We start from the raw sequence: 26,275 nt of genomic DNA, 5'->3' as shown, positions 1-26,275 counted from the left end.
ACACACACACACACACAAAACACACACACACAAAACACACACAAAAACACACACACAAAAACACACACACACACACACAGGGTTCAGTGAGAGTGACCTAGTAGCGATCAGTGAAGAGGCGGGGCCAGGAGCTTGGACTCGACCCCTGCAACCTCAATTAGGTGAGTACACACACACACACACACACACACACACACACACACACACACACACACACACACACACACACACACACACACACACACACACACACACAGGGATACACAGGGATATGCAGTGGGAGAATGAAAGGGTGAGGTCAGTCTTTGTGTATGGGCTCCAGGAAGTTGAAGGGGAAACATATGAAGCAAGAAAACAAGGGGAAACAAAAGCAATTGAAAGCATCATGAAAGCAATAGGAGAAGATGACATGACCCAGCTGGAAAATTTTTGGAGAATAGGGGGGTTTGTAAAAAAAAGAACCCGGCCAGTGAAAGTGACCTTCAAGGCAGAATCGACTCGGAACAGGATCCTGCAGGAGAAAGCACAATTAAGGGACATGCCGGCATACAGGAAGGTGTATCTCGACCGCGACAGAACACAAGCAGAAAGGCAGAAACAGAGAGAGATGGTACAAAGGCGAAAGGAGGAAAGAGAGGGGATGGAAAAGACAGGAGATCCTAGACACAGGAAGATCAAATACAGCCTCCCTCACAACTTCCTATAGAAGCCTCTCAACCAGGTCAACCCCAGTGCAACCAAACACTCTAAACCAAAACACCCATGCCACATCCAATGCCCCCACCCACTGCATTACAAACTCCACCCCCAGAGCAACCACCCATAGTTCCTTATCAGGTCTCCCACTTCCCCAACCCTAATACACCTCCCAGACCACAATCTTAGAAAAGAAGTTGAAGGTGTGGTATACAAATGCAGATGGAATAACAAATAAGTATGAGGAGTGGCACGAAAGAATCAAGGAGACATCCCCAGACATAATAGCACTCACAGAAACAAAACTCACCAGAATAATAACAGATTCAATCTTTCCACCCGGATATCAAATCCTCAGGAAAGACAGAGGGAGGGGAGGGGGAGGAGGAGTTGCACTGCTCATTAAAAACCAGTGGCACGGGCAAAAGGGACTACTTAGTAGGAACAATCCAGTCTGAGGGACATAAGGTGATAATTGCAGTAATGTACAACCCACCACAGAACTGCAGGAGGCCAAGAGAAGAATACGATGAGAGCAACAGAGCAATGGTCGACACACTAGCCGAGGTGGCCAGGAGAGCACACATGGGGGGAGCAAAGTTACTAGTTATGAGTGATTTCAATCACAAGGAGATTGACTGGGAAAACCTGGAGCCCCATGGGGGTCCCGAAACATGGAGAGCCAAGATGATTGATGTGGTACTGGAAAACCTCATGCATCAACATGTTAGAGACACTACCAGAGAGAGAGGAGAGGATGAACCAGCAAGACTGGACCTTGTATTCACCTTGAGTAGTTCTGACATCGAGGATATCATGTATGAAAGGCCCCTGGGAGCTAGTGATCATGTGGTTCTGTGCTTCGACTACATAGTTGAACTCCAAGTGGAGAGAGCAGCAGGAATAGGGTGGGAAAAACCAAACTACAAAAGGGGGAACAACTCAGGCTTGAGGAACTTCTTTCAAGACATTCAGTGGGAGAGGGAACTGACAGGAAAACCAGTACAAGAAATGATGGACTATGTGGCAACAAAATGCAAGGAGGCAGAGAAGAGGTTTGTTCCTAAGGGAAACAGAAATAATGGGAAGAACAGAACGAGCCCTTGGTTCACCCAGAGGTGTAGGGAGGCAAAAACTAGGTGTACTAGAGAATGGAAAAGGTACAAAAGACAGAGAACTCAGGAAAATAAAGAGATTAGCCGAAGAGTCAGAAACGAATATGCACAGATAAGAAGGGAGGCTCAGCGGCAATACGAAAATGACATAGCATTGAAAGTCAAGACTGACCCGAAGCTGTTGTACAGTCACATTAGGAGGAAAACAACAGTCAAGGACCAGGTAATCAGACTGAGGAAGGGTGATGGGGAATTCACAAGAAACGACCGGGAGGTATGTCAGGAGCTCAGCACAAGATTTAACCCTTTGACTGTTTTCGAAGTATAAATACGTCTTACGAGCCAATGTTTCTGACGTATATATACTCAATAATTCTAGCGGCTTCAAATCAAGCGGGAGAAAGCTGGTAGGCCCACATGTGAGAGAATGGGTCTGTGTGGTCAGTGTGCACCACATAAAAAGAATCCTGCAGCACACATTGTGTAATGAGAAAAAAAAACTGATCGTTTTTTTGGAATAAAACGCCGACTTTGAGGTGTATTTTCGTGTAGTATTTATCGTTGTATTCGCGTTTTCATGGTCTTAGGTGATAAAATGGAAAACATATTACAGAAATAGAGATGATTTTCATTACATTGACGATGAAAATGACCTTGAAACTGAGCTCAAAGTAGCGGAAATGTTCGATTTTTACCAATGTTCAGGAGTAAATAAATCACACCACACGTCCAATACACGTCAACTGGAGAGTCTAATATTCTTTCAGTAGTGCACTGATATTATTTATACCATTTTTACAATAATGCAGTAGTCTGCCTAACAGTAAATTTTGTATTTTTTTGTATGAATAAAAAATCACAATAGAAAGCAATAATAATATAAGAGGGCCCTAGAGATGTGACTAATGAACAGAGCATATGTTATTTTAGTGCCACGAATATCTACCTTGTTTATTCTGGACCCTATTTTGAAATTGGCATCTTTTTTAGTTTGTGTGAAATTGGCCAAATTGCCAATTTCTGACCACCATATTGGGTAGTCCAAATTAGTAAATGGGAGGTTTCTTGTACTCAACTGATAGATAAAATGGAGTTCTAAAGAAATAGCTATGAGTTTGGTCAACTGGAACAATGGAATTGGCTGAAAATAGGGCTCAAAGTCGGCGAAATCGCCGATACGCATATGTTGTTGAGACCGCTAACTTCTCGGGTGCACAATTCCATGAGTTTTCGACCAAATTTCGAACTTTTGGTGTCATTACCATTGGGAAAAGATTCTCTATCATTTCCTGAGAAAAAAATAATTTTTTCCTTTTTTTCAAAAATTGAGCGACATCGAATGACAGATTCGGAAAGGGGCCTGAAACAGTCAAAAGGTTAAAGTAGTATTTACAGTGGAAACCAGTAGGACTCCAGGAAATCAGAGCAGGGGGGTGCACCAGCAAGTGCTGGATGAGGTACATATAACCAAGGAGGAGGTGAAGAAGCTGCTATGCGAACTTGACACCTCAAAGGCTGTGGGACCAGACAACATCTCTCCGTGGGTCCTTAAAGAGGGAGCAGAGATATTGTGTGCACCGTTAACAAAGATCTTCAACACATCATTTGAAACTGGGCAACTCCCTGAGGTATGGAAGATGGCAAATGTAGTCCCAATTTTTAAAAAGGGAGACAGACATGAGGCACTAAACTACAGACCTGTATCACTAACGTGTATAGTATGCAAGGTCATGGAGAAGATCATCAGGAGGAGAGTGGTGGAGCACCTGGGAAGAAACAAGTGTATAATTGACAACCAACATGGTTTCAGGGAGGGAAAATCCTGTGTCACAAACCTACTGGAGTTTTATGACAAGGTGACAGAAGTAAGACAAGAGAGAGAGGGGTGGATCGACTGCATTTTTTTTGGACTGCAAGAAGGCCTTCGACACAGTTCCTCACAAAAGGTTACTGCAAAAGCTAGAGGATCAGGCACACATAACAGGAAAGGCACTGCAATGGATCAGAGAATACCTGACAGGGAGGCAACAACGAGTCATGGTACGTGACGAGGTGTCAGAGTGGGCGCCTGTGACAAGCGGGGTTCCACAGGGTTCAGTCCTAGGACCTGTGCTGTTTTTGGTATATATGAATGACATAACAGATGGGATAGACTCAGAAGTGTCCTTGTTTGCGGACGATGTGAAGTTAATGAGAAGAATCAAATCGGATGAGGATCAGGCAGGACTACAAAGAGACCTGGACAGGCTACAAGCCTGGTCCAGCAACTGGCTCCTTGAGTTTAACCCTGCCAAATGCAAAGTCATGAAGATTGGGGAAGGGCAAAGAAGACCGTAGACACAATATAGTTTAGACGGCCAAAGTCTGCAAACCTCACTCAAGGAAAAAGATCTGGGGGTGAGTATAACACCGAGCATATCTCCCGAGGCGCACATCAATAAGCATACGGGCGCCTGGCAAACCTACGGATAGCGTTCCGATACATCAGTAAGGATTCGTTCAAGACTCTATACCATTTACGTCAGGCCCATACTGGAGTATGCAGCACCAGTTTGGAATCCACACCTAGTCAAGCACGTCAAGAAATTAGAGAAAGTGCAAAGGTTTGCAACAAGACTAGTCCCAGAGCTACGGGGATTGTCCTACGAAGAAAGGTTGAGGGAAATCGGCCTGACGACACTGGAGGCAAGGAGGGTCAGGGGAGACATGATAACGACATATAAAATACTGCGTGGAATAGACGAGGTGGACAAAGACTGGATGTTCCAGAGATGGGACACAGACACAAGAGGTCACAATTGGAAGTTGAAGACTCAGATGAATCGAAGGGATGTTAGGAAGTATTTCTTCAGTCATAGAGTAGTCAAGCCGTGGAATAGCCTAGAAAGTGAAGTAGTGGAGGCGGGAACCATACATAGTTTTAAGGCGAGGTATGATAAAGCTCATGGAGCAGGGAGAGAGAGGACCTAGTAGCAATCAGTGAAGAGGCGGGGCCAGGAGCTATGACTCGACCCCTGCAACCACAAATAGGTGAGTACAAATAGGCGAGTACACTGGTGTGGGTCTCATCTTGGGGGAACAAAATTGATCTAATTTGCCTGAAATGCTCTGCATAACAAGTGGCTTTCTATATAGTAATAAGTCATTGATGTCAGCTAGGCCTGTATTCCTTGTGTACATGTACTTATAGAAATTAATATTATTATTATTTAAGGTTCTTTTGTAGTGGACTGGCTGCTTAAGTGTACTGGGGAGTTCCTGGACAAGACTACTGTACTAATATTTTGGGGATTTAACAATCTTTAACCCTTTGACTGTTTTGGTCATAGATATACCTCTTACGCGCCACTGTTTCGTACGTATTCAAGTAAATTGTAGAGGCTTCAAATCAAGCAGGAGAAAGCTGGTAGGCCCATATGTGAGAGAATGGGTCTGTGTGGGCAGTGTGCACCACATAAAAAAAAACCTGCAGCACGCAGTGCATAATGAGAAAACTGACCGTTTTTTTTTTTTATTAAAACGCCGACTTTGATGTGTATTTTCGCATAGTATTTATCATTGTATTCTCGTTTTCATAGTCTCACGGGATAAAATGGAAAACATATTACAGAAATGGAGATGATTTTGATTAGTTTCATGATGAAAACGACCTTGAAATTGAGCTCAAAGTAGCGGAAATGTTCGATTTTTACCAGTGTTCAGGAGTAAGCAAATCACACCACACGTCTAATACACGGCAACTGGGGAGTTTAATATTCTTTCACTAGTGCACTGATATTTTTTATATAATTTTTACAATAATGCAGTAGTCTGCATAACAGTAAATTTTGTATTTTTTGTATGAATAAAAAATGTAAATAGAAAGCAATAGTAATATAAGAGGGGCCTAGAGACATGACTGATGAACAGAGGATATGTTATTTTTGTGCCAAGAATGTCTACATTGTTTATTCTGGACCCTATTTTGAAATTGGCATCTTTTTTAATTTGCGAGAAATTGGCCAAATTGCCAATTTCTGACCACTTTATTGGGTAGTTCAAATCGGTAAATGGGCGGTTTCTTGTACTCAACTGATAGAAAAAATGGAGTTCTAAAGAAATAGCCATGAGTTTGGTAAACTGGAACAACGGAATTGGCCAAAAACAGGGCTCAGAGTCGGCAAAATCGCCGATGCGTATATGTCACCGAGACCACTAACTTCACGGGAGCGTAATTCTGTGAGTTTTTGACCAAATTTCGTACTTTTGGTGTCATTACCATCGAGAAAAGATTCTCTATCATTTCATAAGAAGAAAAAAAAATTTTTTCCCAAAAATTTTGCTACATAGAATGACCGTTTCGGTCGTATATATACGTCTTACGAGCCAATGTGTTTGACTTATATATGCTCAAAAATTCTAGCGGCTTCAAATCGAGCGGGAGAAAGCTGTTAGGCCCACATGTAAGAGAATGGGCCTGTGTGGTCAGTGTGCTCTATATAAAAAAAAATCCTCCAGCACGCAGTGCATAATGAGAAAAACTCCGACCGTGTTTTTGGATTAAAGTGCCGACTTTGAGGTGTATTTTCGTATAGTATTTATGGTTGTATTCTCGTTTTCTTGGTCTCATTTGATAGAATGGTAAATGTATTACAGTGGACCCCCGGTTAACGATTTTAATCCGTGCAAGAGGGGTAATTGTTATGCGAAATAATCGTTATGTGAATGAATTTTCCCCATAAGAAATAATGGAAATAAAATTAATCCGTGCAAGACACCCAAAAGTATGAAAAAAAAAATTTTACCACATGAAATATACATTTTCCCACACACAAAGAGAAGGATACATGCACAATAGTAGAGTAGTACATGCACAGTATATATTGTGCATGTACTAGTCTACTAAATGAAGAATAAATGACACTTACCTTTATTGAAGATGCAGCAATGACTGATGAGACACTGTGTCCTGGGAGTGCCTTTTCCTCCTGAGTACTGTAGGTCCTGTTTGGCATTTTCTTCCAGAACAGGCCTTATCACACTGTGTATGCCACTACGATTCTTAAATCTCTCAAACCAACCTTTGCTGGCTTTAAATTCACCAATATGAGCACTAGTTCCAGGCATTTTTCCCTGTTCACCTGGGTGTTAGTCGACTTGTGTGGGTTGCATCCTGGGAGATAAGATTAAGGACCCCAATGGAAATAAGTTAGACAGTCTTCGATGACACTGACTTTTTTGGGTTATCCTGGGTGGCAAATCCTCTGGGGTTAATTGTTTCTTGGTATTCTCAATAAGCCACACCAACAACGGTGCTACAGCAGCAGCAGCAGCTGACAGTGCAGCAGCAGCAGCAGCTGTACCACCAATAGTAGCGATGGTTGATTGGGGTTTATTATACAACCTGGCCAGCTCGGAGACATGCACTCCACTTTCATACTTATCAATGATCTTTTTCTTCATCTCTATTGTAATTCTCACCCTTATTGCTGTAGGGTTGGCACTAGAAGCTTTCTTGGGGCCCATGGTCACTTATTTTCCAGAAAAAGCACCGAAAACACTGTAATAATACGAAATATTCCGATTGTATGCTTGGATGTTACCGCGGAGGCTGGCTGGTAAACAATGCCACCGGCGGAACATGTGAGCGCGTCTCGGAAGAAAATCGGTAAGCGGGTTTTTAAGCGGTATGTGAGGCAAAATTTTTGCAATTAAAGTAAGCGGTATGCGAAATAATCGCTATGTGATGCCATCGTTATGCGGGGGTCCACTGTACAGAAATAGTGATGATTTTGATTGGTTTTGCTATGAAAATGACCTCGAAATGGAGCTCAAAGTAGGGGAAATGTTTGATTTTTGCCGATGTTCAAGAGTAAACAAATGATGTCATTGCCCAATAAATGTCCAACTAGCCATTCTAATATGCAGTCATGAATGGGTTGACATTATTTATGCAATTATTACAACATTGCAGTAGTCTGCATAACAGTAAATCTTCTATTTTTTGTTTTAATAAAAATTCAAAATATAAAGCAAGAGTAATATCAGAGGGGCCTGGAGACATGACTGATGAACAAAGAAAATGTTATTTTAGAGCCAGGAATGTCTGCATTGCTCATTCTGGACCCTATTTTGAAATTGGCATACTTTTTAATTTGCGTGAAATTGGCCAAATTGCCTATTTCTTACCACTTTATTGGGTAGTTGAAATCGGTAAATGGGAGTTTCTTGTACTCAATTGATAGAACAAATTGAGTTCTAAAGAAATAGCTATGAGTTTCATCGACTGGAACAGTGGAATTAGCCGAAAATAGGGATCAAAGTGGGTGAAATCGCCGATTCATAAATATCGCCGAGGTCGCTAACTTCGCCAGAGCGTAATTCTGCAAGTTTTCCATCAAATTTTGTACTTTTGGTGTCATTACCATCGAGAAAAGATTATCATTTCATAAGAAATTTTTTTTTTTATTTTTTTTTATTTATTTATTTTTTTTTTTTTTCAAATATTTTGCGGCACCAGGAGACACCTCAGGATTTGGGGTTGCGACAGTCAAAGGGTTAAATGATTGTAATTCAGTGAGTACAATGATGTCATTACCTTAAGTTTTATTTCTCTTGGTTAGAAATTTAATGTTTTGCTGTATGAATTGTGATCTGAGTTTTTTTTTTTTTAAACCTAAAACTTTGTGTATTTATTAAGAGTTTTTAGCTGTGTAAAAATGACAAACATAATAAGAAATATGGTTTTTCACCATTTGCAATCCTCAGACCACTATACTCTGTTCTTGTTAGTGTTGGGACCTTCCATCAGAATTCTAAGTTGGCTTTTTTATATCACTTACTGGGAAAGTTGATACTGAAAGGGCTGGAAAGTATTATCATCATCAAAAACCTGAACTTGAGAGGGGAACATTATGGTAATGTTTCAGTCTATCCAGAACCATTGTCAAGTCGCAAATTAACAATGACATAGAATAAAGAATGGACTGAAACATCAGGTTTTTTGGGGTTTGTTTCAGCTGGTGTTGTGATCTTTTTGTTCTCTGCACATTATATGGTGACTACTGGAATGGCAAGAATTAAAAAAAAAATATTTTAAGACCGTGCTTGATGAACTGCTGTAATCAGTTGTATGATAAACTAATCATTGAAGATGCAACACCACTATAGCTCATCAGAAAAGAACAGTAACCTTGGAGAGAGATAACTATGCAAATTTTTACAAGGTGAAAAGTAGACAAACAGGAGTTCTCGATTTCTGAAATAAAATGGGTTTTTGAAAATATTGTTTCACAAAGAACGTGGAAGATGGCTGTGATGAAATCTGAAGAGGAATAGTATGCGAGCCATTGGGTTTCAAGAGCCTGTTCATTGAATGAAAAAAAAAAAAAACTGAACACCAGCCTGAGGGGGTATAATGCTATATACTAACAGCTCCGTTCAGGGCAGATGAAATTGCAGACCTGGTGAATGTGAAGAGAACTTTCATTGCCTGCATAGATTCAGTCAAGCACCTAAATTACTGGGAACATTTGAAGTGCCTAGATCTGTACTTCTTGGAATGTAGGCAAGAGACATTATAATCTACACCAGGAAAATTCTAGGTGGAATAGGCCCAAATCTGCATACACAAATCATTCCCCATGTAATTAAGAGGCTTAGTAGATGGTGCAAAATATCCCCAGTGAGAAGCATATGTGCAGTGAGTATGCTAAGGGAAAACTCAGTAAATGGGTAGGGACCAAGACTTTTCAACATCCTTCATACATAAGGGGGATTTAAAACAGACCTCTGGCTGTCTTCAAGAAAGTACTGGCTGATTGGTTGAATCCTTGATCACCCAGGCATTAGTGCTTAAGTTGGACTTGGTGTAGCTAGCTCCAACAGCCTTGATGATCGAGCCATCCACCAGCAAGCCTGGCCTGGGACCAGGCTGCTAGGGTGTTGACCCACAGAACAAACTCCAGGTTGATTCCTGGTAGGTAGATATCTCTGTTAATATCATTAGGTAGTTACATGCACAGAAAATAGTGTTCAAATACCTTATGGCCTTAAATTTAGATGCTGTGTATATCTCTTATATTACCTGTCTTTGAAGCTATATAGCTCATTCTAAAAATCTTTGAATAGATGTTGGAAAACCAAATTGCTTTATGAAGAAAGATGAGCTTTAGTCAGCTTGGCTTTAGAGCAAGATCTTGACAAAATTACAAAAGCCTTGGAAAAAAAAAAAAAGCTAATGTAATTCACATGGATTCTGCAAAGGCATTTAATAAGTGTGACCATGGCAAAATGACAAAATGAGGTCAATACATGTAACAGGAAAAGTAGGAACTTGGAGTTTAAAACTTTTAACAAACCTATCATGAAGAGTGGTAGTAAAAATAAGACATTGAGTCTTGGCAAGTTTAGTACCCCAAGGTGTAATCCTAATGTCATTACTATTTCTCATCCTTATAACACATAGATTAACCCCTTTGAGGGTTGAGACCTGTGATCCTGAACTTGTTCTCAGGGTCAAAAAATTAAAAAAAATAAAAAACAATTCTCATGAAATGACAGAGAATCTTTTCCCGATGGTACTGACACCAAAAGTATGAAATTTGATGGAAAACTTATGAAGTTATGCTCATGTGAAATTAGCGATATCGGCGATATTTACGCATCGGCGACTTTGCCCACTTTGAGCTTTATTTTCAGTGAATTCCATTGTTCCAACCAACTAAAATCATAGCTATTTTGCTAGAACTACATTTATTCTATCAACTGAATACAAGAAACCACCCATTTACAGATTTTAACTACCTAATAAAATGGTCAGAAATTGGCAATTTGGCCATTTCACACAAATTTCAAAAGATACCAATTTCAAAATAGTCCAGAATAAACAAGGCAGACATTCCTGGTACTAAAATAACATTTTCTCTGTTCATTAGTCATGTCTCCAGGCCCCACTTATATTACCCTTGCTTTCAGTTTTTAATTTTTATTCTCGCAAAAAATAGAGCACGTGTATTTACTGTTATGCAAACTACTGCATTATTATAATTGTATAAATAATGTCAACTCATTCATGACTACGTATTAGACTGGCTGGTTGGACACGTATTGGACAGTGACGTAATTTGTTTACTCTTGAACATACGCAAAAAATGAACATTTCCGCTACTTTGAACTCAATTTCAAGGTACTTTTCATCTTGAAATCAATCAAAATTACCTCCATTTCTGTAATGTATCTTCCATTCTATCAAATGAGACCAAGAAAACCAAGAATACAACCATAAATACCATACAAAAATACACAGCAGAGTCGCTGTTTTATACCAAAAACATGGTCGGAGTTTTTTTTTCTCATGCACTGCGTGCTGCAGGATTTTTTTTTTATGCTGCACACACTGACCACACAGACCTATTCTTTCATATGTAGACCTACCAGCTTTCTTCCACCAGATTTGAAGGAACTAGAATTTTGGCGTAGTACTACGGGACCAACACTGGCTCTCAAGCCATAGTACATACTCCGGGACCAACACTGGAAGGGTTAAGTGTGGTATGCATGAAAGTCATATCAGTAGACACAAAAATTATAAATGGATTATAAAGACTGCCATTGAACAAATGAAAATAGCATGATATTTAGTGGTAGAAAAATTTGACAGCTTAGGTATAAGAATAAAAAGTTCATGTCCTTTAGTCTTACCAGAATAAACACAGTATACATAATTCAGGTATGCCATATCATATAATGTAAAAAAAAAATGGGTGAAATTCAGAGCATCTTTCATTAGAACAACAATGATGAATCAAACACATGCAACATCTGAATATCTTTATTTAATAGACATTTCACCAACTAGTAGCTTTATCAGTACAATACAGAGACTTGGAAGAGTATAGAAAGGCAGTAATCAGTCCTTAGCTTTGCAGAATACAGAAGATGGTAGAAGACGAGGTAATCAGTCCATTCAACTTAAAAATTACATTTCTTTGTGTAGTATACCATGTGTAGTTTATATGTAGTAAAATATTGTTAAGCTCAAAGAAAGCCACTAGCATGCATGCGCCTAGGAGCAGGTGCTGAGTACCATAGTCTTGTTGAATCTGGAGTACAGGCAGGAAGATGGGCACTTATATTCAAGTCAGATGAGGTGCAGCAGATAAAGGCTTTATTAGTGATAGGTAGGACCCACAAGTGGAAGTAGGTCATGTCCAAGAATTGGGCCAAAGGTTAGCAAGTAGGTTGTGGAGATGTCTTCTTTACCAAGATTCCATGATGCTGTTGTCTGACAGATATTCAGTACTGACAATGGTATACAATACTGACAAAATGAGGAATTACACACATGTACTTCATTTGGTTATCTTTATTTTGTAGAAGTTTTGCCAGCTGGTTAACCCTTTGACTGTTTTGATTGTATATATACGTCTTGCGAGCCACCGTTTTTGATGTATATACATTTATACTCAAATTCTAGCAGCTTCAAATTAAGCAGGAGAAAGCTGGTAGGTCCACATGTGAGAGAATGGGTCTGTGTGGTCAGTGTACACCATATAAAAAAAATCCTGCAGCACACAGTGCATAATGAGAAAAAAAAAACCGTTTGTTTTTTATTAAAATGCTGACTTTGTGGTCTATTTTCGTATAGTATTTGTGTTTGTATTCTCTTTTTCTTGGTCTCATTTGATAGAATGGAAAACATATTATAGAAATAGAGGTGATTTTGATTGGTTTTACTATGAAAAGAACCTTGAAATGGAGCTCAAGGTAGGGAAAATGTTTTATTTTTGCCGATGTTCAAAAGTAAACAAATGATGTCATTTTCCAATAAATGTCCAAGTAGCCATACTAATATGCAGTCATGAATGGGTTGACATTATATATACAATTATTACAATATTGTAGTAGTCTGCATAACAGTAAATCTTCTATTTTTTGTTTGAATAAAAATTTAAAATAGAAAGCAAGAGTAATATCAGAGGGGCCTGGAGACATGACTGATGAACAAAGAAAATGTTATTTTAGAGCCAGGAATGTCTGCATTGTTCATTCTGGACCCTATTTTGAAATTGTCATATTTTTTAATTTTTGTGAAATTGTCCAAATTGCAGAATTCTGACCATGTTATTGGGTAGCTGAAATCTGTAAATGGGCAGTTTTTTGTACTCAATCGATAGAAAAAGTGCAGTTCTAAAGAAATAGCTGTGAGTTTAGTTGACTGGAACAATGGAATTAGCCGAAAATAGGGCTCAAAGTGGGTGAAATCGCCGATTCGTAAATATTGCCGAGGTTGCTAACTTCGTGATAGCGTAATTCTGTCAGTTTTCCATAAAATTTTGTTCTTTTGGTGTTATTACCATCGGGAAAAGATTCGTTTCACAAGTTTTTTTTTTTTTTGTGACACCAGGAGACACCTCAGGATTTGGGGTTGCGACAGTCAAGGGGTTCACCATCCCAGTTGAACAAGATTGTCTGTATGTATAATGAATATGACGCAAAGCATTACTTTGCTACAGAAAAGGAAATGGTTAATAAAAAAAATATCCAATCCATTTGCAAGAAAGATAATACTGTATTAGAAAGAGGACAATAGTTTATAATGTTTTTTAATCAAGGGAAGACTTCCTGAGGAGCAGGTAAGCAAAATCCCCCTTCATTTACCGTGGAAAACATTCACTTCGAAAACCGTGATTGATAAACGCATTATAAAAGGAACATCATTTTCAAGTTCAGGTAAGATCTTAAAGCATTTATAGAGCTAATAATGCACAATGTCTTTAATTAAGAGTCCATGATATATCCCAGAACACCCTTCTTGCCAACTGGAACAAACTGAGAATGGGTAATCTGTGATACATCATGAGTCTGAGAACTCAGCACCCCTCTCAAGTTGGATCCAAGTCCAAGCAAATGCTCTCTTAATTTTTGATCAGAATAGTCAAAGAAAACTGAAGCCAGTTAAAAAGTAGAATCAGAGGTTGGCAAAGCAGGTTATGATACAAAACCAAGCAGGTCATTCAGATGGGTGGACAGAAGTGTCTGATTTCCATGACAAACTTAAAAAAAAAAAATACCAGTATTCCTCATTACAAGCCGATACCCTGTTTTTGACTATATGAGTTTGTGTAATTGGACCATAATCCAGGAGTCTACACCATTGTTATCCAAATTCATATAAGACCTATGTAGTAGTTGGGCAACAGAGGACTCGTGCGAAAGTGCAAAGTCATGAATCAAGAGCTTTTAGTGATAAAAAAACAGAACTTGTACTCAGCTGGATTCACCTCTTCATGAATCTCTGCTAACTGGTCAACAGACAGTGCAGATGCATCCACCTTGCCCAAGGCCTCTGTCACTCCAACCTGGTTCAGATCAAGGTTTCTATTGTTATGGAAGGATAGTATATACTCACAAGAATTCAGCATCAGAATATCGATATTAAAAGTAATGACAGAATGAGAAGCCCCATTTATGTGTTTGCTTGAAGATTCACTGAGTTGCAAGCTGGTTTTGACAGTTAAGACTCTTGTTTAGGTAGTTTAAGGATTTTGATATGTGAAAAACTTGTCCATGACTGCACAAAGGGTATGTACATTTAAAAAATAATGTAGTTGCAGACCTCAGAAAAGATGGTATTGACTCGGCTCTCGCACTTTGGTGAGGTATGCCCATTGAGCGACCACAGTTACAGTGACCCAGCAGCCCTGCCCAACCCTTCACATCATGCTTCTAACAGCAAACGCTTTCCTGTGAGTACTTGCCTTTTAATCCTTCAGTCTTCTCCCATTATACAAGTTGTATATAACTAATGAATGTAGAATGGTTCAGGAAATATCTTTCATTATCTTGTACATAATTTTAATTTCTTGTGGATTGCCACTGCTGTTGTCCTCTAGAGATGATCTTAAATAATTGCCATACTCTCTATATTTTTAAACTTCTAGCTACATATATATAGAAATTATCAGTGGTTTCTGACTTTTGGAAACAAACTACATTTAATAGCATAGATTATGAGAAATAAGTTTTATTAAAGGCTGAGGATATGACTACATAAAACTTTATGTTGGTAGATTGAAATTTTCCCAGTGTTATGTATGAAGCACAATACTGTCCCAGTATTGTGCTTCATACATAACAATGAATTAAAGAAAATAGAAAATACTTAACAATATTTTTCATAAAATTAATGATAAATTTTTTTTTTTTCTGGATAGATGATGATTCTCTACTATTGTATTTGGCATTTTCTAAACTTCTGATACCTTGAAGTATGCACTATTCAAAACATAAGTGCTTACTGTGTGGTAGACTTAACCATGTGCAAATGACTCAATGCTCATTACATCAAGGTATCATAGACTTGACATTGGTTGTTTTATATTAAATCTGGCGTTTGATTTTTCCTGTGACTCATCTATGGTTTTTCAGGTAAATGTTGGGGCAAAATCCTCTCCGTCATCAGCAACATCAGCATCATCACTGACAAGCCCATCATTTTCTCAATCAGCTTCCACAGTGGCATCACCATTGCTCTCTGTCACTATCTCACAGGCATTGTCACCATCTTCACTATCAACATCGACAACTGTTTCATCTACAGATTCACAAAATCATGAAGTTATAAGAATGCACATCCTTCACCTCCCAAATGAAATTTTTGAAAAGATATTCTCATACCTCTCCTTCAAGAATATTGGAGAAATAAGACGGGTAAGCTTGAATCTCGGGTTATTATTATTTTTTATTAACACACTGGCCGATTCCCACCAAGGCAGGGTGGCCCGAAAAAGAAAAACTTTCACCATCATTCACTCCATCGCTGTCTTGCCAGAAGGGTGCTTTATACTACAGTTTTTAAACTGCAACATTAACACCCCTCCTTCAGAGTGCAGGCACTGTACTTCCTATCTCCAGGACTCAAGTCCGGCCTGCCGGTTTCCCTGAATCCCTTCATAAATGTTACTTTGCTCACACTCCAACAGCACGTCAAGTATTAAAAACCATTTGTCTCCATTCACTCCTATCAAACACGCTCATGCATGCCCGCTGGAAGTCCAAGCCCCTCTCACACAAAACCTCCTTTATCCCCTCCCTCCAACCTTTCCTAGGCCGACCCCTACCCCGGTTTCCTTCCACTACAGACTGATACACTCTTGAAGTCATTCTGTTTTGCTCCGTTCTCTCTACATGTCTGAACCACCTCAACGACCCTTCCTCAGCCCTCTGGACAACAGTTTTGGCAATCCCGCACCTTCTCCTAATTTCCAAACTACGAATTCTCTGCATTATATTCACACCACACATTGCCCTCAGACATGACATCTCCACTGCCTCCAGCCTTCTCCTTGCTGCAACATTCATCACCCATGCTTCACATCCATATAAGAGCGTTGGTAAAACAATACTCTCATACATTCCCCTTGCCTCCAAGGACGAAGTTCTTTGTCTCCACAGACTCCTAAGTGCACCGCTCGCCCTTTTCCCCTCATCAATTCTATGATTCACCTCATCTTTCATAGACCCATCCGCTGACACGTCCACTCCCAAATATCTGAATACATTCACCTCCTCCATACTCCCTCCAATCTGATATCCAATCTTTCATCACCTAATCTTTTTGTTATCCTCATTCCTGTATTCAATTTTAATTTTCTTTTGCATACCCTACCAAATTCGTCCACCAACCTCTGCAACTTCTCTTCAGAATCTCCCAAGAGCACAGTGTCATCAGTAAAGAGCAACTGTGACAACTCCCACTTTGTGTGATTCTTTATCTTTTAGCTCCATGCCTCTAGCCAAGACCCTCGCATTTACTTCTCTTACAACCCCATCTATAAATATAATCTCCCTCTTTCCTACATACTCTAACTTGAGCCTCACTATCCTAGTAAAAACTCTTCTCTGCTTTCAGTAACCTACCTCCTATACCATACACCTGCAACATCTGCCACATTGCCCCCCTATCCACCCTGTCATATGCCTTTTCCAAATCCATAAATGCCACAAAAACCTCTTTAGCCTCATCTAAATTCTGTTCACTTATATGTTTCTGACTTATCATCTGACTTACAACCTGCTCGACTTACGACCACTCGACTTACGACCGTGTTTTTTATGCCAAATTTCTGGGAATTAAACAACTATTTGTGTTGTACACAGTGTTTATCCTAAACCTTACAGTATAAAATACAGTACTAACAGCATAGAAAGTAAAGTAAAACATGAAATACCAAAATAAAACAAAATAAAGTCATTACAAAAATGTTTTGTTGATATTCAGTAGTAAAGTTCGACTTACGACCATTTCGATTGACGACCGGTTTCTCGGAACCGAACTCGGTCGTAAGTCGGATGGTAGGTGTACCTGGTCCACACACCCTCTACCTTTCCTAAAGCCTCCTTGTTCTTCTGCTATCCTATTCTCCGTCTTATTCTTAATTGTTCAATAATAACTGTACCATACACTTTACCAGGTATACTCATCAGACTTATCACCCTATAATTTTTGCACACACTTTTGTCCCCTTTGCCTTTATACAAAGGAACTATGCATGCTCTCTGCCAATCCCTAGGTACCTTACCCTCTTCCATACATTTATTAAATAATAGCACCAACCACTCCAAAACTATATCCCCACCTGCTTTTAACATTTCTATCTTTATCCCATCAATCCCAGCTGCCTTGCCCCCTTTCATTTTACCTACTGCCTCACGAACTTCCCCCACACTCACAACTGGCTCTTCCTCACTCCTACAAGATGTTATTCCTCCTTGCCCTATACATGAAATCACACCTTCCCTATCTTCATCAACATTTAACAATTCCTCAAAATATTCCCTCCATCTTCCCAATACCTCTAACTCTCCATTTAATAACTCTCCTCTCCTATTTTTAACTGACAAATCCATTTGTTCTCTAGGCTTCCTTAACTTGTTAATCTCACTCCAAAACTTTTTCTTATTTTCAACAAAATTTGTTGATAACATCTCACCCACTCTCTCATTTGCTCTCTTTTTACATTGCTTCACCACTCTCTTAACCTCTCTCTTTTTCTCCATATATTCTTCTCTACTTGCATCACTTCTACTTCGTAAAAACTTCTCATGTGCTAACTTTTTCTCCCTTACTTCTTAATTCCTTAAGTTTTCCATTAAATTTCCTGCTTTTGGTGTCATTATGATCGGGAAAAGGTTCTCTATCATTTCATAAGGAATTTTTTTTTTCTGAAAAATTTTCGACCCTGAGAACAAGTTTAGGAGAGGGCCTCTTGACCCAGAAAGGGTTAAGAAGGCTGAGGAAGGGTTGTTAAGGTGGTTTGGGCATATAGAAAGGATGGTGCAGAATAGAAATAAGGGGTAAGGGTATTCCCAGGGGGGGTTGGAAGGAGGGGTGAAAGATGCTTTAGTGTTAGGAGCTTGAACATCCATCAGGCTTGTGTGAGTGCATTAGATTGGAGAGAGTGGAGACAAGTGATTTTTATCACTTGTCAGGAAGGCAACATTTATGAAGGAATTTGGAGAAACTGGTTAGCTGGATTTGAGTCCTGTAGGTGTGAAGTGCAGACCTACACTTTCGAAGAAGGTTGTGGGAATGTTGCAGTTCAGATGGTCATTTGAACCATGATGCCAGCACACTCATGGCAAGACAGCGATTGAATGAACAGCAGTAATATACATTTCTCTACACACAAAAAGAAGGATGCTAAATGAAGTGTACTAAATGAAGAATAAATGGCACTTACCTTTACTGAAGATGTAATGATGAGTGATGAGACACTATGTCCTGGGAGTGCCTTTTCCTCCTCAGTAATGTAGGTCCTGTTTGGCATTTTCTTCCAGAACAGGCCTTATCACACTGTGTATGCCACTACGATTCTTAAATCTCTCAAACCAATCTTTGCTGGCCTTAAATTCACCAATATGAGCACTAGTTCCAGGCATTTTTTCCTGTTCACCTGGGTGTTAGTCGACTGGTGTGGGTTGCATCCTGGGGCACAAGATTAAGGACCCCAGTGGAAATAAGTTAGACAGTCCTCGATGACACACTGACTTTCTTAGGTTATCCAGGGTGGCTAACCCTCTGTGGTTAATTGGTTCTCGGTATGCTCGATAAGCCACACCAATAACAGTCTCTCCACGTGTTCGAGTAGTACAGCTGACTGTGGTGCAGCAGCAGCTGACCGTGGTGCAGCAGCAGCTGACCGTGGTAAAGCAGCAGCTGATGGTGCTACAGCACCAGCAGCACCTGACCGTGGTACAGCAGCAGCAGCTGACCGTGGTGCAGCAGCAGCTGATGGTGCTATAGCAGCAGCAGACCATGGTGCAGCAGCAGCTGACCATGGTGCTACAGCAGCAGCAGCAGCAGCAGCTGACCATGATGTTACAGCAGCAGCATCTGACCATGGTTCTGCAGCAGCAGCAGCAGCAGCTGACCATGGTACAGCAGCAGCAGCTGACTATGGTACAGCAGCAGCAGCAGCTGACCATGGTACAGCAGTAGCAGCTGACCATGGTGCAGCAGCAGCAGCAGCAGCTGACCATGGTGCAGCAGCAGCTGACCATGGTACAGCAGCAGCAGCAGCTGACCGTGGTGCAGCAGCAGCTGACCGTGGTACGATAGTATGTATTTCTCACCCTTTTTACCACAGGGTTGGCACTAGAAGCATCTTTGGGCCCATGGTGGCTTATTTAGTAGTTACAAGCACTGAAAACACTGGAATAATAAAAAATTTATGGAATGTATGTGTGCAACCGTCCGCCCCGGCTTGTAAACAATGTCACAATAGCTCAGCTGAGGCGCTCAGGCCAGACAGACACGTACGGGACGATTGATGTAAGTTGAGTTTTTCACCGTATGTCGGGGTCAAATATTTACGCTGATAAGCATCGTAAGTCGGTTTTAACATAGGTTGAGGACATGGTAAGTCGGGGGTCCACTGTATATACATATCCCTCTGGGTTTTCTTCTATTATCTTACTAGTTCTTGTTCTTGTTCATTTCTGCTTATCTCCATGGGGAAGTGGAACAATTCTTCCTCCATAAACCATGAGTGTTGTAAGAGGTGACTAAAATGCCAGGAGCAAGGAGCTAGTATCCCCTCGTCCTGTATATATTACCAAATTTAAAAGGAGGAACTTTTGTTTTCCCTTTTGGGCCATCCTGCCTTGGAGGGATACGGCCTGTTTGTTGAAAGAAGAATTGTTTCGGCATCAAGAGTTGGGAGTATTTGTGAGTAGAGGGTGGTGACCAAGAATGGTGATGTTGGCTCCTATAGAGTATATAGCATCAAACTTTCAGAAAATGAAGCTGATAGTATATTTTTGTAACAATTGGGTCAGTTAATGAAGTAACAAACTTTGACATTGATTTTCAGACTTGTAAGAGGTTTGAGCAGATTGGATCGACTCTGCTGAATGCATCTTTCCAGCGCCTTCAGAATCAGATGCTTCAAAGATTCCAGTCCATTAAGGGGCAGATGCCTCGGAGAGAATCTGCACGTCGGAAGCATCCGCTGGCTCGTGAATCGGATATTGTTGAAACCTTACACATGCGTCTAACTCTTCTTCAGATGTCTTTTGGGAAACATATTGAGCGGAAACATTGCTGCTTCTTTGCTGGGGATGTAAGTTAATTCTTTTGTTCTTTCCATGTAAATACTTCTTCATCAATGGTTATACATTTTTAGTTGTTTATGATGTTTGTATTATTTATCTTACAGGGAATTGTATTGATCAAGCTCCAAAAAATAGAGTGGATAGAGTGGAGTTAGGAGGGAAAGATAGCTTAGTGGATTAGCTACAGTGCCTGCTAAAATAATCCAGACCTCCCATTTATTATTACAAAAATCATTAAAAAGCAATATAACATTATAAAGCAAAAACTGTATCACTTGGTAAGTAATTACATTAATATTTTGTCTGCCCCTTGGCCTTGATCATTTGAAGCTGTTTGGGCATACTTTCACTCAGATTCTTGAAGTTATCAGTGGATAACTGGGTGACCCAAATATCCTTGATCCTGGATCCTCTCAAAGATACATTACTATGCACCACAATGAGCCCTTCTCACACTATAGTATTCACTCATCTATCCCTACCTCACCTATTCTATTTATGCTAGGGATTAACTGCAGCAACACACCTAAAGCCAATAATAACCCAACAAAAAGCCACAGTAAGAATAATCATGCAATCCAATCCCAGGCAACACACCCACCCCACTCTTCATAGATCTAAACTTACTCACTGTACATAACGTCCACACTTACTACTGTGCAACCTACATTTACAGATCCTTAAATTCTAATACAGGTCATCCACAAATCCGGCATCATTGGGGCCTGTAGTGTGCAGGATTACTGAGTTTGCCGGATTACAGAGTGGTTAGGTTAGATTATACTTATTAAAATTAACTAACTTGACTTGCACAAAGTTTATTGAACATCGGCAAAAATTGAACATTTCCGCTACTTTGAGCTCAATTTCAAGGTACAGGTCCGCCATCACAGATCTGGCAATCAGTTATTCGGTTCCTTCAGTTATTCGGCACTAATTTTGGCTGGCATAATTTCAAATTTCCAGGGGTCGCCACACCAACCTGCTGGTACTGTTTGGTTCCAATGAATAAAAGATAAGCTTTTCATTGTGTAAAGCACCTACACAGTACATTGTCCATTAAAGATTAGGTGGCTTTGAAGCCACTGTCGGTTGCTATGAGCTCAGTCTCCTGATGCAGGAGAATATGCTTTATTATTATGCTAATATCAACACTACAGCTTATTGCCTATCACAATTGCTCTAATATGACATAATAAACAATATAAATAACATAAAACATGTTAAATACTCCAGAACGAATAATATTTGGTGTAATACCGAGCAGTTCGACGGAGGTATGAAGAGGATACGAGATACAAGTACCATTCTCCTATCCCTGTCTTGGGGCTTATATTAGAGAAAATGGAGTATAGCACAGGGCTAACTGTGATGTACACTCGTACTGCACCATAAACCTGAAACAAAAAAGCTATTTTCTCTATACAGATTACCACACACAGCATATGTGTAGAGAACCTAGGATAACCCAAAAAAGTCAACATGGCTTATTTCTAGTGCCTGGCTTGGCACTAGTGCTACACTCCGTTTTCTCTAAGATAAGCCCCAAGACAGGGATAGGAGAATGGTATTTGTATCTCGTATCCTCTTCATACCTCCGTCGATCTGCTTGGTATTATGCCAAATATTATTCATTTTGGAGTATTTAACTTGTTTTATGTTATTTATTTATTTATTTTTTTTCAACAAGTCTGCCGTCTCCCACCGAGGCAGGGTGACCCAAAAAAGAAAGAAAATCCCCAAAAAGAAAATGCTTTCATCATCATTCAACACTTTCACCACACTCACACATTATCATTGTTTTTGCAGAGGTGCTCAGAATACAACAGTTTAGAAGCATATACATATAAAGATACACAACATATCCCCCCAAACTTCCAATATGTTATTTATATTGTTTATTATGTCATATTAGATCAATTGTGATAGGTAATAAGCTGTAGTGTTGATATTAGCATAATAATAAAGCATATTCTCCTGCATCAGGAGACTGAGCTCATAGCAACCGACAGTGGCTTCAAAGCCACCTTATCTTTAATGGACAATGTACTGTGTAGGTGCTTTACACAATGAAAAGCTTATCTTTTATTCATTGGAACCATGGCTAGGGCTAAAAGTAAGCAGGTTATAACAATAAATGGAGAAAAAGAAAATAGAATGACTTGAGCAGCAAGTAGCGCCACCAAACAGTACCAGCAGGTTGGTGTGGCGACCCTGGAAATTTGAAATTATGCTAGCCGAAATTAGTGCCGAATAACTGATGGAACCGGATAACCGATTGCTGGATTTGTGATGGCGGACCTGTATTTACCCTGACCTAAAATACTTTCTTGATAGTTGTGACAGGACCCACAGGCATAAGACCAGGCACAAAAATCTCTATGACATTTCCCCGTGTCCAGCTAAACCTATACAATAATTCAATGTATATAAAAGGACCTAAAATCTGTAACACCTTACCTGAAACTCTAGAACTGCAGACACAATCATCACTTTCAGAACTACTGTTAGAAAACATCTCTCCCTGACATACCCCACTGTCAGCGAACTACTTGAAAATCATCTATTCTCTTGTATCATACACACACAAGAAACAACCTAGATCTCCCCTCGATATCTGTGATTCCCCACAGTTCACACTTACACTCGCCCTGTTGACTGTAAACATTGAAATACGTAATAAAACTATTACCTAATGAATCTAAAACTAGTCATAAGTTTGCCTGTGATACTCCAATTTAGGAGCTTTAATAGAAACTGTGTTGTAACAAAACAAAACCATTCACATTGCTAAATTTACGAACTGTAATGCAATTACTTAGACTTAATATCAACACGCTCCATAAACTGTACCAATATAGAGTATTGAATTAATCCTAGTTTGCCCAAAATGCCATGTTATGCTAGGTGTGATTGGCCCTCTCTGTAATTAGTATTTATAATATGTAAACCACACAATATCCTATAAAATGTAAACCCCGCATTGTAATCTTTATAGAGAATAAACTTGATTGATTGATTCTGCTGCAGGCATGACATGGATGAAATGTTACAGGATTCCATCTTCTTTTCATGATATTCCAGGTATTCTCAATAGCATTAAGGTCTTGATTATTCCCAGGCCACTGTAAAACCTCAGTATTTTTCCTCAGCAAGCCACATAATTAATTTTTTTGGCCATGTGATAGGGCACTATCATGCATGAGGTGGTGTAGCTGTGAATTTCAAAAATATTCAGCAGGTGGTCCTCGAGAATGGTGATGTAGCAGTTGGCATTCATTGTAATGTTTTGGGAAAGGAAGTACAAACCCCTTCTGTTCCACTGACTGAGCACAAGAAGCTACCCATTCAATTATCAAAACTCCCCTATAAAATGTACAGAAGTTGGTAATTTGGCCAATTTTACACAAAATTTAAAAAATCCCATTTTAAAAACAGAGTCCAAAATAAACACTGTAGACATTCCAGGCACTAAAACATTTCCTCTACTCATTAATCACTTACCTACCATTTTGAATTCATCATTACAAAAAACTGAAGATTTACCATTTCTTGGATAATAAAAAGCAGTGGAACCTCAATATTAGTATGTCCCTATATTTGTGCAACTTGATATTCGCCCAACTTTTTTCAGAAAAATTTGACTCGGTATTCAGACATTGCCCTGATATTCGATCTAAACAAAACAATCCATCTGGACAAAGTCCAATGAAAACAAAGCGTCACACACTCAGTCTCTTGTCAGCTTTTGTTCGTTAAGCATTACAGTGGTCCCTCGCTTTTCGTAGTTCTTGGCAATCGTAAATTTCGCCAATCATAGGGGTATTTTCGTATAAACATGGACTCGCTTTTCATAGGTTGACTTGCGAATAGTAGTTCGTCCGGGACGCGTACGCACGGTGTGAGCTGGGGCGGCCTCCCTACCCAGCCAGTCTGGCATTGTTTACCAGTGAGTGAAGGTCCCCTCAAGTGCTCCTAAGAAATATTTCATAATATTCAACTCATTTTAGTGCTTGCAATTACTAAATAAACTACCATGGCTCCAAAGAAAGCTCCTAGTGCCAAGCCTGTGGTAAAGAAGGTGAGAAATATGTACAGTGACAGTCTTGGGCCATTTTAGGGAAGTGTTAAAGAGAGACCAGAAACAGAGCTCTCTCCACAGTTACTTTGCGAGACAGGACTAGAGTGACTCTCAAGGTGGTCCTAGTGGCATTAAGAAACAGAAGAGAAGCAACCCCAGAGAAGCAATTGGTACCTGAGGTGTTGCTGAAAGGGGATTCCCCTTCCAAACTGTAAACAATCCAATCTCTCTCCTCCTCCAGTCTCCCATACACTAAGAAGAATCTCCAATAAAGGTAAGTGTTATGCTGTTAATGTTTCATTCATCATTTCCCATTGTATTGTTTATGTACTATATGTATATTTCATGCAAAAATTTCTTTGTTTTAATACTTCTGGGTGTCAGGAATGGATTAATTGTATTTACATTATTTCTTATGGGGAAAATTGATTCGCAAATCATAAATTTCGTTTATAGTAGCTCCTCCAGGAACGGATTAATTACGAAAAACGAGGGACCACTGTATTTGTACAAACTCCTTGTAACCTTTTTGATATTTCATTGTTATTCTGTGGTGTTTTTTAAATACAGTTGTACCTCGGTATACGTTCTTAATCCATTTCAGGACCTTGGTCTTATACCAAACAGGACGTATACCAAACAAATTTTTCCATAAGAAATACTATAGGGAAAATGATTAATCTGTTCCCGTGAAAAAAAAATCCTGTTGTTATTGGTATATTATACATTGATGTGCTTGTATAAAATAATTTTAGCACTGCTTAATACTAAAATATGTAATTTAACCCTTTGAGGGTTTTCGTCGTACTAGTACGTCTTACGCGTAGGGGTTTTTGACGTACTAGTACTCATAAATTCTAGCGACCTCAAATCTAGTGGGAGAAAGCTGGTAGGCCTTCATATGAAAGAATGGGTCTATGTGGTCAGTGTGCACAGTCTAAAAAATATCCTGCAGCACACAGTGCATAATGAGAAAAAAAAACTTTTTCCATTTTTTTTTAATAAATCAGCGACTTTGCAGTGTATTTTCGTATGGTATTTATTGTTGTATTCTAGTTTTCTTGGTCTCATTTTATAGAATGGAAGACATATTACTGAAATTGAGATGATTTTGACTGGTTTTACAATGAAAGGTGCCTTGAAATTGAGCTCAAAGTAGCAGAAATGTTCGATTTTTACCAAACTTCAAAAGTAAACAAATCGTGCCAAGCGTGCAATACACGTCAACTGGTGAGTCTAATATTCTTTCACAAGTGCACCAATAATATTTATATCATTTTTTACACTAATGCAGTAGTCTGCATAACAGTAAATCTTATATTTTTTGTGAGAATAAAAATTCAAAGTGGAAAGCAAAAGAATATAAGAGGGGCCTTGAGACGTGACTAATGACTAGAGGAAATGTCATTTTAGTGCCAGGAATGTCTTTCTTGTTTATTCTGGACCCTATTCCGAAATTGGCATCTTTTGAAATTTGTGTGAAATTGGCAAAATTGCTAAATTCTGACCACTGTACTGGATAGTTGAATTTATAAATGGGTGGTTTCTTGCACCCATTCGATAGAAAAAATGGAGTTCTAGCGAAATATTCATGTTTTTTGTCGACTAGTACAGTGAAATTGGCCGAAAATGGGGCTCAAAGTGGGCAAAATCGCCGATCCGTAAACATCGCCGAGACCGCTAACTTTGCGAGAGCATAATTCCGTAAGTTTTCTATCAAATTTCAAACTTTTGGTGTCGTTATGATCGGGAAAAGATTCTCTATCTTTTCATAAGAGAAAATAAT

General features: G+C 39.4%; 1 protein-coding gene across 1 annotated transcript in view; it reads left to right on the top strand.

Moving 5' to 3' along the window:
* Nucleotides 1–26,275, top strand: part of dmpd (F-box protein dmpd) — a 218,819-nt gene that overhangs the window by 28,660 nt on the left and 163,884 nt on the right. Inside the window, exons 2-4 of the mRNA XM_070090614.1 lie at nt 14,402–14,539; nt 15,222–15,503; nt 20,168–20,416. Of these exons, the coding sequence (XP_069946715.1) occupies nt 14,420–14,539; nt 15,222–15,503; nt 20,168–20,416 (651 nt within the window). The 5' untranslated portion in view covers nt 14,402–14,419. The remainder of the gene's footprint in view (nt 1–14,401; nt 14,540–15,221; nt 15,504–20,167; nt 20,417–26,275) is intronic.

This window comes from Cherax quadricarinatus, chromosome 3 (genome assembly GCF_038502225.1).
Source record: "Cherax quadricarinatus isolate ZL_2023a chromosome 3, ASM3850222v1, whole genome shotgun sequence".
Classification (NCBI taxonomy): domain Eukaryota; kingdom Metazoa; phylum Arthropoda; class Malacostraca; order Decapoda; family Parastacidae; genus Cherax; species Cherax quadricarinatus.
Note: the sequence above shows the minus strand (reverse complement) of the source record. Positions and strands in the feature narration are given on the sequence as shown.